This window comes from Hippocampus comes, unplaced genomic scaffold, assembly GCF_001891065.2.
Source record: "Hippocampus comes isolate QL1 unplaced genomic scaffold, H_comes_QL1_v1.1 scaffold9, whole genome shotgun sequence".
NCBI lineage: Eukaryota > Metazoa > Chordata > Actinopteri > Syngnathiformes > Syngnathidae > Hippocampus > Hippocampus comes.
This window is the reverse complement of record NW_017805275.1, coordinates 933,274-947,235: the sequence shown is the minus strand read 5'-3', so window position 1 is coordinate 947,235 and position 13,962 is coordinate 933,274. Positions and strand designations below refer to the sequence as shown.

Below are 13,962 nucleotides of genomic sequence, written 5' to 3'. Positions count from 1 at the left end.
AAGCTTAAAATGAAGAGAAAATAAAGTATTCTACCTCATGAAACTGTATATTGTTGTATATACTGTAAATAGAAATCCACTTTATATCATAAAATACATTTATAACCCATATATAGTAAACAGTGTGGGACTTCACTATCACTGTTTGAGGTAAGAATCAACAGCTTTTTATCACATTTACATAACACTTTATGAATACAAGTCATGAACAAATCTTAAATATGGCAGGGAATGTGTTTCCTTTTTTACTTTTGATTTTGAGCAGCAAATTTGAAGTTACATATTGGTGCTCACCAGGAATGCATAAGCAAAATTGCACAAATTTTCACTTGAAAGAATAGTGGCAATCTTGGTATTTTTTTCTGTCCGTTTCAAATAGTGTGTAAATTCAATACACTTCATCTTCAGCGTGTTTAGTGCCACTTTTGTAAGTAACCACGCCCCGTCCAGGCCACGCCCCCGTCCAGACCACGCCCCCTTTCTCTTTTTTTCATCACTCGCCATTGCCATCACTGCATTATAAAGGTGTTCGTTGTAAGCAAACTCGGCAAATGGAAAATGAATTACGAGAAATCGGGACTTGGAATTATGAATGTTATAGGGGTGAAAACATTAAAGGGCTATGTTGAGAAGAGGTTTGACTGTATCTGGCGAAATTAACTTTGTTGAAGATACCAGAAAATCTTCCTTTTACCCAAACTGAGGCTGCTTGTTCTCTGACCTATGAGGTATAATAGGTAGGTAGAAAGAAATGATGAGGGAAATTGAACTGTCACAGCATATTCACACTATACTCATATTAATGAAGTGGAAACAAACAAAAAAGTAAAAACAAGTACAAGAGCATCATTGTGAAGGAATTCAAACAAAATTCAAATGTAAGTGAAATTAAAACAGATCATTGCATTTTGTGTGAAAGATTAAAATTGAGATTTGACATTAGGAAATAACTCTGCCAATGTTTTTCTGTGCTGACCTCTCATCTTCCTCTCTACAGGAGTGGGTGGGAGAGCGTTGTCTCAAGTCTCTGTCTGAGGATAGCAGTGCCCTTCAGGACCCGGTGCTGGTCAACATTCAGGCCCAGCGGCTGCTGCAGCTCATTTGCTACCCTCACCGGCAGCTGGACAGTGACGACGGTGACAACCCTCAGAGGCAGCGCATCAAACGCATCCTACAGGTTCACCTTCTTTTTTGTTTGTGCTGAAAGATTACTGACTAATGTTCTTTTATTAAAATATAGTTGCACTGAACATGCAGCCTTTTTTGTAAAATGGAGCAATTTGAAGTGTTTGCATTTCCTACCCTCCTCGTGGAAAAAATCTGAAATAACACTCTTCTTGTAGAATATGGACCAGTGGACAATGAGACAGTCATCTCTGGAACTTCAGCTGATGATCAAACAGAGCACAAACAATGCAAGTTGACTTAATTGGATAATGGACCATTACAACCTAGTCGCACCCTTGACCGCCATTTCTAAAAATGTGTTCTAATTTCCCTCTTGCAGGAGCTCTATTCTCTCTTGGAGAACATAGCCAAGGCCACAATCGAGGTGTTTCAGAAATCAGCTGAAATGAACTCCAGTAACCCCTCAGGGAATGGCGCAGTGCTTCAAAGCAGCTCTGTGCCCAACAGCAGCAGCACCACCAGCAAGATGAAACCAATTTTAAGGTAAGTGCGTTGCTCACGTTTGTGCAGACAGAATCTCAGACTGGGCAATATGGCCTTAAAAAGCACAAAAAATACATTTTGAGATTTAATTTTTTTTTCTCTATGTGAATAGAAAAAGCAAATATTTAATTCACAAATTTTGAGCTTTTTTATCTTCTGCGATTTGCTTTTCTTCCTCCTGAGACCAAACCAGCTTTTTTTGTTCATAGAAATGATTTTTTTTTTTTTTTTTTTTTTTTTTTATCTTGACCTGCAATTTTTTGAAAAATAATTGTGAGAGAGGTGGTAAAACTAAATAGCATGCCAAAGTTGCTTATTTCGCAACACTAGCTGTGCTTTTGTAAAGTAGCTCCTCTCTGGTTGCATCCAATTTAGTATAAGCAGTGCATGTCAACAGGGACACACTCAACGACCAAAGATGCAAAAAAAAAAAAAAATTGTCCTGACAAATGAACTCGTCAGTTGATAAAACTGACTAAGACACACTAATAACATTTATTTTGCTTAACATGTGTCGAATAATGTGGTGGGGTTAACATTATTTTGTGCCATCTGTTTCAGTTCGTCGGAGCGATCGGGTGTTTGGCTGGTGGCTCCGTTGATAGCCAAGCTGCCCACCTCAGTTCAGGGTCATGTTCTGAAGGCAGCCGGGGAGGAGCTGGAGAAAGGACAACACCTTGGTTCGTCCTCGCGAAAGGAGAGGGATCGCCAGAAGCAGAAAAGGTAATAGACAATTATTTTTCATCATTGGATGCTTGAACGATCCTTGATATTTTCACCCCTCTATTTTTCAGTATGTCACTGCTGAGCCAGCAACCATTCCTATCTTTGGTGTTGACCTGTCTGAAGGGTCAGGATGAACAGCGGGAAGGCCTTCTCGCCTCCCTCCACAGCCAAGTTCACCAAATAGTCACCAACTGGAGAGAGGATCAGTATCAGGACGACTGCAAGGCCAAGCAAATGATGCACGAGGCCCTGAAACTGCGACTCAATCTTGTAAGGACACTTTAATGAAAATGAAATAAATCTGGATCAGAAACGAAATTCTACATCTGCTGCTTATTAATGAATTTTGACATTAGGACTATCAAGTAATTATGATGAATGTTAAAAAAATGTCAGCAAAGTATAGTGGGTCGGACTGGATATGCAATTTGTACCCAAATCTGTTTGTTCATTATATGCTGCAATGAAAATAAAACATATTCTTGCTGTAGGTGGAAAACATGGCTCGGACAGTTGCCGCTGCCATTTTGTCAATAATACATGAACGTTAACTGCATTCTTCCCCTGCACTAACAAGGTGGGCGGCATGTTCGACACGGTGCAGCGCAGCACCCAGCAGACCACTGAGTGGGCCGTCCTTTTACTCGACATCATCAGTAGCGGAACGGTGGACATGCAGTCCAATAAGTGAGCCAAGCCACTTAATCACCACTGCCAATAATGTGTGGACATGTTACATGCTGTCAACGTTTCTTTTCCTCTCCAACAGTGAGCTCTTCACAACCGTACTGGACATGCTGAGTGTGCTGATTAATGGCACGTTGGCCGCCGACATGTCCAGCATCTCTCAGGGCAGTATGGAGGAGAATAAGAGGGCCTACATGAATCTAGTTAAGAAGCTCAGGGTAAGAACAACACCTCTTCCTTGCTGTAGCTAGAACTATCGTCACATTTTACTTCCTGGGGTCAACTATCCAAAAGAAGACCCTAATCTGGAGCATATTTTTAAGTGGTGTCTGTAGTGGTCAATATACATTATCTGACTTGAATTATGAAGCACTTCAGTGTTCTCTATTTTAAATTAAAAGCCAGTATAAATATATGTATCGTATTTTCACGACCATTGGGCGCACTTCAAAATCGAAAATTTTCTCCAAAATGGACTGGCACCTAATCTATGCATTGAGTTCCAAAATCTGTGAGTGTTGCTGTGTGACCTCGATGAGCGCTCTGCTTGACTGTGATGTTATGTGGACATGCTGCTTATATAGAGGAAAGGCAGACGTAACTGAGGATGGAATGGCGTGCGGACGTTAAAGGGGAAGGGTGGGTGTGAAAGAGGACGCTAAAGGCACACCCACCAGGAGGTGCATATAATGCCGGTACATAGATTGGGCAAAACAACTTCTGACCCCCGAAAATGGCACCAATGACGAGGCACGCCTACGAAGCACAGTTCAAACTTCAAGCCATCATTTACGGGGAGGAAAATGGCAATCCAGCATGCGCGAGAGAATTTAAGATAAATGAATCCATGGTATGCAACTGGAGGAAGCAGGAGAACAAGCTTTGCAGAGTCAAGAAGGCAAAGTTGAGTTTCCATGGAAACAAGGTGAGGTGGCCTGAGTTGGAAGACCAACTCGAGCAAAAGATTCAAGGTCAAAGAACAACCAGGGGAAGCGTCTCTACAGTCATCATTCGACTGAGGGCAAAAATGCTTGCAGAAGAAATGAAAATCGAACATTTCCAAGGTGGGCCATCTTGGTGCGTTCGTTTTATCAAACGGCACCAACTATCCATCCGGTTAAGGACTACCGTGGCGCAGTAACTTCTACCTTACTATACGGAAAAGCTGGCCACCTTCGCTCCTACTGCCGTAAAAAGATTGTCGACAAACACATCCAACCCAAGCACATCACTAACATGGATGATGTGCCGCTCACTTTCGACATCCCAGTGAACCACACTGTCGAGAAGAAAGGGACCAGCGCAGTAGCGATACGCACAATAAGTCAGTTTTTACTGTTGTGCTTGGTTGCCATAGGAATGGACAGAAACTGCCACCTATGGCGATTTTTAAGATCGAGAGGCCTGACAAAGGAACTCCAACCGCTGGCCATTGGTGCAAACGGAGCATTCAAAGTGTAGTTGTGAGTGGGGTGGGAGCGATGGATGCCAGAGGGCGAACACAGCATTCTAAAGACTGAAGCCAGCGCCGGACGAGCTTCGCCACATGTTGTGAACGGATTGCGGATGCCTGGGCGAACGTGTTTGTTAGTACTGATGCTAGAACTTTCGAAAAAGCCCGCATCATTTCTGAGGACCCGCACAGCAACGAGATTGACTTTCACAATGATGACAGGGAACCTGGCATGTTTAATTGTTGCCTACATGTTCATTTTGGATGTAGAAGATGAGGACTTTGATGGATTTGTAGATTAGGATTGATCCAAAAATAATGTGAGTACACTGTTAAATAGTTAAAGTACCACCAAACTCATTTGCTCCTGCTGCCTTTTCAAACACATACGTTAGCATGCATCTATGCATGCTGTTGTATTGTTCAAACTTGCGTCCAATAATGCAGTGCATCTTGCGTATGTATTAAATACAAATATAGCACCCGTAACTGACACTGAGCCTTTTAATAAGGTGCGTCAAGTATGGTCGTGAAAATACAGTGCGTGTGCATGTGTGTGCGTGTGTGCGTGTGTGCGTGTGTGTGTGTGTGTGTGTGTGTGTGTGTGTGTGTGTGTGTGTGTGTGTGTGTGTGTGTGCGCACACGCACACACAAATTTCACTCAGCACACTAAATAGTGTAATCATAAGGACTACATCAAAAGATGTTTATTTCTAATGCTAATTATTTCTGACAGAAAAATATTCACATTTGTTGTTACTGAATTTTTAGTGAGCATGGAATGACAAAAACTAACATAAATCTTTTATTAACCATAAAATTATTATATTAAGCAGATCTCCATGAAATGACATCAAAACAGATTTCTTCAATGTTACGTTGGTTCCACCCAGTGTTCAAATCGAGAAACTACAGTTGAAAACCCAAACGTTACTTGAAGCACTCTTATTTTACGTCTACAACTTATACTTACAGTTCTTCTTCTTCTCCTTTCGGCACGTCCCTATTCACTACAGTTGAAAACCCAAACGTTACTTGAAGCACTCTTATTTTACGTCTACAACTTATACTTACAGTTAATGAAATTAATATTTGAATTATGAATTTGGTGAAAACAGGATTATACCACCCTTTAAACCTAAATGAAATTTCATTCCATTTTGTAATTTGCTTTCGTAATGTAATTATCTAGAGGATCCTTGAAAAATTTTTGGTGTGATTTAACACGTTAAAGAATCACGTCAAAATTGGTGACTTTATGGGTAGGTTTTTTTTTTTTTTTGGTATAGCATTTGGCCTGGTGTGATACATCGGGTTTCCCTACCTTTTGTGGTTCTCTTATTCCTATAATTGCTGCAATATTTGCCGTTGAGTCTCAAAAGTTCAGTTTATCTTCTTTCTCTTGAATGTTTAAACATGTTTTCACCACACATGATCAGCATATTTATAAAATATTTGAATTGGCATCCGCAGAAAGAGCTTGGGGATCGGCAGTCGGAGAGCTTGGAGAAAGTTCGCCAGCTGCTGCCACTACCCAAGCAAACACGTGATGTCATCACATGTGAACCTCAAGGCTCACTGATTGACACCAAGGGGAACAAAATCGCCGGTTTTGAGAAAGAGGTAAGCCATAGTAGAGCAAGTGGTATCATTGAGCTGTTGTTATAAACTGGGGGTGGGCATTGTATGGCTGGCGGGTTCCATGCTGTACGGCCCACAAAATATTTATATCATCAAGAGTCCTGTAATAACTGTAGCATCGATTTAAGCTTCCCCCCCAAAAAAAAATTGATTACATATTCATCATATTTTAAATCCATCTCATTCAATAATTGGTTCAATGATTTATTGTAAATATTAAAATGTATTGTATTTGTTACTTAACAATTTTAAGTTTGCATTTCTGTTTCACTTTTTTTATTTAGTCATTGATCAATAATAGTGAAATTAATGACTCAGTCATATTTTAAAATGAGAATGAACAAGTTAATTTAAGAAATCTAATTGTATTTTATATACCCTATTTTTTTCAACATTTTTAAATGTCATTCAATAATGTTTCAACGATTATTGAATTAGCAATAATTCTAAATAATACAACAAAAAATTACAATTATTTCAACTTATCTAAGTAGTTTACAGACTACCTGCTATTGACTCTACTCATGCTGAATAAAGGTATATTTTCCATCAGGGGCTTCAAGTATCTACCAAGCAGAAGATCTCCCCTTGGGATGTCTTTGAGGGTCTCAAACACTCGGCCCCTCTGTCGTGGGGCTGGTTCGGTACGGTGCGCATGGATCGCAAAGTGACCAAATTCGAGGAGCAGCAGCGCTTCCTTCTTTACCACACGCACCTGAAGCCCAAACCGCGCAGCTACTACCTGGAGCCTCTCCCACTGCCACCCGAAGAAGAGGAGCCACTGACACCCATCTCGCAGGAGCCCGAGAAAAAGATGTTGGAAGCAGTGAAGCCCGAGAAAAACGTGCCCTCTGTGCCCTCTGATTCGAACAAGAAGAAGTCAAACAAGAAAAAAAAGACTCCAGCGGCCAAGACAGAGGTTCATAAAGCTGTTTCTCTTTTGTTTCAATGGAATGTCAGAAAAAAAAATTATCGTATCTATTTAAGTATTGAAGTTGTCCACTTTTGCTTTTCAAAAGGATTACGTGAACCGCCCGCCTGGTGTGAGCTACGGGACAAACATGCCACCGGAGCTCATGCAGAACCCTTACAGCAGGTTGCCCTATAGCCAGCAGAGCATGGGCATGTACACACAGAACCAACCTCTGCCTCCTGGTCAGCACTTAATTCCAGAAACTTTAAAGGAGGCATATTATGGCTCTGTTTTTTTTTTTGTTTTGTTTGTTTGTTTCGTTTTCTTCTTACACTTTGAAACTGATTCCCTGATGTTTTTGATGAGAGATTTCTGGCCGCCTTCCATCAAAATAGTATACAAAGGAGAAATAATTACAGCACACCCAAAATCCACTGATCATTCTGGTTTTAATCACTCCATATATCATTGATCCGCAGCGAAAAACAACATTACCGATAGATTGACAATTGAAAACATAATCTTTGCCAAAATACACACCATAAAAAAGAAAGTCGTAAATTTCATAACTAACATTCAGTAACCTCCGATTTCCTTTATTCTCCAAGTTCCTTCCGAGTCTCCTCTTGCGCTTGCTCTGACTCCACCTCAAGCATATCTGGCTGTCATGCTGGATTCAGATTTTGTAGTCTTTGTGGCAACACAAAGCCATACTCGCATTGGCACAGCCCACAGTAGATGAGGTAAATAGTGACTCGTTTGCTTGAGTTGTGACAGTCCCTCAAAACCTGGTCCAAGGGCTTTTTAGAGAAGGGGTGAAGTGTGCTGTATTCTTGATCACTCTAACATGTCATAAGAATTTTATAAAAACACTTGGGAACAGTTTCAATTTGTGGAGAAATGTCATGATACGTCTCCTTTATGTCATGCTTGTTCCATTATCCTGTATCACACGCTTAAGTGGGTTCTCCTCCCGCAGGAGGACCCGGTTTAGATCCCCCATACAGGCCTGCCCGCAACCCCTCAATGAACAAGATGATGACCACGCGTCCCAGCTACCCGGGCATGATGCCAACGATGCAGGGTAACCTGCCAGGCATGATGGGTCTGGACAAGCCATACCAAATGGTCTACAAGCCTCAGCCTAACATGCAGCAGAACCAGATGCTGCGTCACCAGCTGCAGGTCAGACTGGTGAGTCAGGCCCCACTGACAGGTCAAACTGCTCCTCATCAGGTAGAGTTCATTCAATGCTCTAGTTAGTAAGATCAAGTAGAAGTAGAAAAATTTCTTAGATGCGTGGATTCTCTCTCGTAAGCCTTTAAATGGTCTTTACACACCGGGAAGTGACAAATGAAAATGCACGGTGTTACCTAGTGCAGAACCGGTTGACAAGATAGATCGATCGATAGACAGACAATCTATCTCTGTCTGTCTATCCATCCATCCATCCATCCCACGGTATGTGTGACGTCTAAGTGGTTTAAGTCATTCAAATGTGCTTGAAAAAGCTTTTCAAAAAAATCACCCCGCTGTTTAAAGACCTTACTGGTGTAAATGTTTTCCTTCAAGAATCTATTTTTATAGCACGCTTTCGATGTATTTGTTGTTTCAGAATCACAGCATTATAGGCCAACAGATCAGACAAATGGCACCCAACCAACCATACACTTCAATGCAGACATCTCAAGTAAGTTTGATTTCCTATTTCCTAGCTTCCAAATTTGTCAGCCCAGCGACTGTAATACACTAATGGATTACACACCGTATTTCCACAAATAGTGGCTGTCCCTCTAATAAATGCTGTGTCCCAATTAGCCTCCACACACTTAATATAAATTAAATCCCCCCTATAGTAAACGTCTTTTCCCCCCACTGTTCATAAATGCTGTCATTCACATGCGGCATTAACTGCTGAGCACATATGAAGTCAGTTGCTAACCAAAATGGTCGAATCAAAGCATATAAACGGAAGATACAGTATGTCTTGTGTGAAGCTTTGTACAATGGGGAGGAGCTAAATTGGCCTGTTTTTTGCCACATTGGGGGCTTTTTTTTAACTTCATCTATAAGACATCAAAGTATATTTAGTTGTTGGTATATTTATAGATTAAACTATTAACTCATTCACTCCCAAAGACGTATTTAGATGTCTTTTCAGACGCCACATATTTAATCCCAGCTCCTCATTTTATAGTGACTGTACTTGAAAAGGGTTAGGGTTAGGATTAAATGTGTGGCGTCTGAAAAGACACCTAAATACGTCTTTGGGAGTGAATGAGTTAATATACCGGTAGGGGATTGCTCATGGATATTTGCTATTTGTGAAAGGGCTCTGTCCCTATGCAATAATGGTGGGGGATTGATATGAATATGATATGATTGTCAAAGTAAAGGCCTCCCCGTTTCAGCAGTTGAGTAAATAAACAACCCTGGATACTATTTTCAGAAATATAGTAATGTATTTTATAAAATGTTCCTCCATGGTCACATTTTGCGTATCATCCACCATTTCCTGTTCTTTATCCAGAACTTATCTCAGGGCTACACGTCATATGGCTCACACATGGGGATGCAGCCTCACCCGTCCCAAGGTGGCGCCATAGTTCCCTCCTCTTACGGGAACCAGAACTTCCAGGGCGCCCATCCAGGAGCCAACCCGGGAGTGGTGGACCCTCTGAGGCAAATGCAGCAAAGGCCCAGTGGTTACGTTCACCAGCAGGCGCCGGGATATGCACACAACATGCAGAATGCACAGAGGTCAGTTTGTCATGCTGTTCTCCTTGTGAACCGCCTTGGTGAATACACACATTACATCGTCAACATCTGCCATTCAACCTCAGGTTTGCCCACCAGCCCATCCAGCAGAATCCCATCATGCACGGTCTCAGTCACATGGGAAGCCAAAGCGGCCCTACGGGCATGAGGCCCAATCAGATGCTGACAGAACAGCAGCAGCAACAACAACAGCAGCAGCAGCAACAACAACAACAACAACAGCAGCAGCAGCAGCAACAACAACAGCAGCAGCAGCAACAACAACAGGCAGCAGCACAACAACAGCAACAGCAGTACCTCAGACAGCAAGCACTTAGAGTATGTAGCTCACATAAAGAGCCTTATTCATTTCCACATGGGGTTCCTGTGGATCTTGAGGTTTTAAAAGACATTGAATCTATATAAAAAAAAAAGGCCTTAATTAGCATTACGTTTTCTGAAAGAAATCTTTTAAAAGTCTTCAAAAATATTAACACTTGATAAGTGGGATTTTATGATTGTATGTAGTCTCAAATGAAATTAATATTCTTGAAAAAAATAATTAACTGAATGACTCTTATGGGAACATCACAAGACGACGATTGCGGAACCAATAAAACGGTAATGTGGTTTTGTTCTTAAGGGCAAATGCACGTCAAGTATCTTTATTAAGGAAAGTCAACTTTGGACAATGGGGACACCGGGAACGGTGTAGAGTTGGTCTTAAATTTAATTGCAGATGTAATTAAAAGTCTTGAATTTAATGTGACTTAACCTGAAGGAACATAGTCCAAAATACTTTGGGAAATTTGTGTTGGACAGTGACCCCAAAACGATTAAAAATAAATAAATAAATAAAAATCAATTGTTTTTATGATTCTTGCGATATCTTGTAAGAAAATCAATATATGTATATATATATATAGAGAGAGAGAGAGAGATGTATATGTATATTGCTGGTATTGTACAATTTGTCACGTTAAACTGGAATTGTATTTTGGAGAAATGCCGGGAAATATCAAGAACAGAGGCACACTGAGCGAACTCCACACATTTTTTTCATGAAAAAAAATGAAAAGGGACACAATGAGAGCATGTGCAAATGTCTCCATACAGCAGCAGCAGCAGGCCCAACAAGTTCAACAGCAGCAGCAGCAACAAGTCCAGTCCCAGCAGGTTCCTCCACAGCAGCAGGTTCCTCCACAGCAGCAGGTTCCTCAGCAACAGCAGCAGCAACAACAACAACAACAGCAGCAGCAGCAACAACAGCAGCAGCAGCAGCAACAACAGCAGCAGCAGGTGTCAGGTGTGCCTCCACCAGGGCAGCAGCAGAATCAGGGCCTGGGGATGCAGCCACTCCCTCCACAGCAACCCATGGTACGACCCAGCACAGTAAGACTCGACACAGTGTGTTTGTGTGTGTATTCTACTCATTGTGTGTTGGTGTTAATAGAGTAAAATAGTTAGTCGAGCGTCTTAAAAACAAATACATAAAAGGAACGGGTCAAACTGTTTTTATTTGGTTGGATGCTTTTGCCGTGGCGATGCGCTGTTTGCGACGAAAAATGATGCGGTTTTTGAGGGTCTGATTTTTTGCAAAAATTAATGAAATTTGGCAATCACATCAGGCCTGGCAAAAACTTGTATATTTTAAAGGTGTATTTTCCAATGTGAAAGTACCCCAACGTCTCCAGGGTTGCAAGGGCCCTTGACAGCTGCTCGCAGCTCAAGTTAAAATATACTTATTTAAAAACAAACCCCTGCAGCACCTCGGCTGTTATCATAGACCATACTGTCACAGTCACGATGTTTGCCGCCTGCTGTTCCACCAGCAGCCTGTTGGTGCTCTCAGGACGGCCAAGGTCAGATTCACAGGAGGGAGCAAAGAAGAGCTCCTGTGTCGCACATTGTAACATGCTGTGAGAAGTTGTTTGGAGATGAGCAAGAAGAACATGATTGAAGTTTCCACTGACCATTATGAGAGCACAGCCATGTTTATAAAGTGTAATCTCACGAGCGCAGCTTGCATATGACATCACTTGCGTTGGCTGTAGCAACTGAAGGTTAAATGTAAGCAAACATGCAACTCAAAGCCGTTAGTTCGTCCATTGGAGAGTAATTGTCTAGTCCCAACATTGATTTTCAGTATAATTGTGTGGTTGAATTATCTGTGGCTTGTTGAATTATCTGTGGCTTTTCCTATCAGCGAAATGCATTCAAGTTTTACAGGAAATTTAAATTCAAGGCTGTTCGTGGTGTTTTTACACTTAACTGTATTATCATATGTGTACCCACCTTATAGTTCCCGCGTCAGGGCATGCAGCAGACGCAGCAACAGCAGCAGACGGCCGCTCTGGTCAGACAACTGCAACAGCAACTCTCAAGTCAGTCAGATTCTCCTTCGCTTATCGTCTCATCTTCTCACACGTCCTCTTTATAACCAACTTTTTTTTTTGTTTTAAATAGATACACAACCAGGACAGAGCACCAATTCATATTACTGACCCTGACAGTGCATAGCTGTGATCGCGTATATGTGAAGAGGCACAAACCCAGTGGGAGGTCCGATGCTGATGGCGAGAAAATATCTTCACATCGCTTTATGGAGGCCAAGATAGAAATGGAAAAGTCTATGTAAAAAAAAAAAAAAATGAAAGGATAACAATAATGCATTTTTTCTGTATTTTATTTCACTTTGTACATTTTTTTTCAGTTTTGTGTAATTCTCATTAAATCATGTCAAGTTTTTGTCTTGTAACGTCTTGTTTGCGACCTGTATTCTGTATTTAAGTTAAATCTGAAATGAAAACTTTGATAAAACCAACAGCAAAACGTTTTTTTTTGTTTCAAATAGACCAGAAAATGGTTGTAATTTTTTTTCTTGTTTGTTTATTTAGACACTTTTACCTTTACAATTACAAATAACTAAGCCATAAACTCATGTTTGTACAGGCTCAATGGTCGCAACATTAGGTGCACCTGCACAATAAACATTCAACCTTTTATCAAGACAATTCCCAGCCATGTTTGACAGAATCACAGACATGTTAATTTGTGCTGTTTTTAATTTGTTGCAGATTGTCCACTCAGGGGTCCTGTCAATGATGACATGAAATTATTCAAGCCTCCCATTCAATGTCATGAATACAGTGTATTTGTATTTAAGGTTTAAACCATTTTTTAAAACTATTATAGTAATGTAATTTTGTATTTTAAGTTAAAACTATTCTTTGTGACAATTATGTCACCATTTTGATTGTTAGGTCCAACTTTTGTGCGGGGAAATAGCCTAACAATTACTTGTGATGGGGAAGTGAAACGTTCAAATTTGCTTGATGAACTACAGGAGTTGTATTTTTGACTCCTCTAGATGTCACTGTTGGTGTAAATAAAGGGGTTGAAGAACTGGCAGGTCTGTGTACTTTCAGCACAGAGTTCCATCTAGAGAATTCAAAAAACTGAAGCAAATTTGACGCTTCATTTTAATAACAATTACTGCAAAGTTGACATTGTAGTTAACCACTTACTACTGTACTAATTGTACCGTTTATTTTTTTTTCTCTCCCTTTCGATAGGCACTTCCATTACACATCAAAGAATACCTCAGAAAATGTGTGACGAAGAGACATAGGTAGGTGTCCAATGTTGTGATATCAAGGCAGTTTTTACTATTTTTTCCCCTTTTCATTCAGTGTTCTATTAACCCGCCATGCATGTTTTTGGAATGTTGGAGGAAACCGGAGTACCCAGAGAAAATTTTGTTTTTTTTCTTTTCCTAGACAAACACGTTTTCATTTGAGAGTGTGGGGGGATTGTGTGACCCAATGGCGCTAAATTGTCTGGGTCTTTCGGCCCTTGGCAAGGTCACCCATGGCAAACAGGTCCTCCATGCTCAGAGACCCCTTATGACAATTGAGAAATTTGGATCACGTTTTTCCTTGCCCGGACGTGGGTTACCAGAACCCGCCACTAGAGCCTGACTAGGGCCTGCACCTGAAAAGCCAACATGGCTCACCGCTTCCCATGGGCTCACCACCTGTGGGAGGGGCCAAAGGAGTCCGGTGCCTTATGAGGTAGGTGGCGGCAAAAGACAAGGACCTTGGCCGTCTGATGC

General features: G+C 41.1%; 1 protein-coding gene across 4 annotated transcripts in view; it reads left to right on the top strand.

Moving 5' to 3' along the window:
• The window catches only part of med12 (mediator complex subunit 12), a 33,108-nt gene extending 20,255 nt beyond the window's left edge, over positions 1-12,853 (top strand). The window contains exons 26-42 of one of the 4 annotated variants that reach the window (XM_019870009.1): positions 998-1,177; positions 1,344-1,415; positions 1,508-1,671; positions 2,233-2,394; positions 2,466-2,667; positions 2,975-3,084; positions 3,167-3,302; positions 6,011-6,160; positions 6,732-7,097; positions 7,198-7,333; positions 8,086-8,327; positions 8,707-8,781; positions 9,622-9,851; positions 9,935-10,187; positions 10,965-11,240; positions 12,151-12,232; positions 12,315-12,853. In XM_019870009.1, the coding sequence (XP_019725568.1) occupies positions 998-1,177; positions 1,344-1,415; positions 1,508-1,671; positions 2,233-2,394; positions 2,466-2,667; positions 2,975-3,084; positions 3,167-3,302; positions 6,011-6,160; positions 6,732-7,097; positions 7,198-7,333; positions 8,086-8,327; positions 8,707-8,781; positions 9,622-9,851; positions 9,935-10,187; positions 10,965-11,240; positions 12,151-12,232; positions 12,315-12,352 (2,874 nt within the window). In that variant the 3' untranslated portion in view covers positions 12,353-12,853. Of the gene's footprint in view, positions 1-997; positions 1,178-1,343; positions 1,416-1,507; positions 1,672-2,232; positions 2,395-2,465; positions 2,668-2,974; positions 3,085-3,166; positions 3,303-6,010; positions 6,161-6,731; positions 7,098-7,197; positions 7,334-8,070; positions 8,328-8,706; positions 8,782-9,621; positions 9,852-9,934; positions 10,188-10,964; positions 11,241-12,150; positions 12,233-12,314 lie in introns of all 4 variants that reach the window. The other 3 variants (XM_019870010.1, XM_019870008.1, XM_019870007.1) reach the window with 3 other exon arrangements.
• The last annotated feature ends 1,109 nt before the right edge of the window (positions 12,854-13,962 follow it).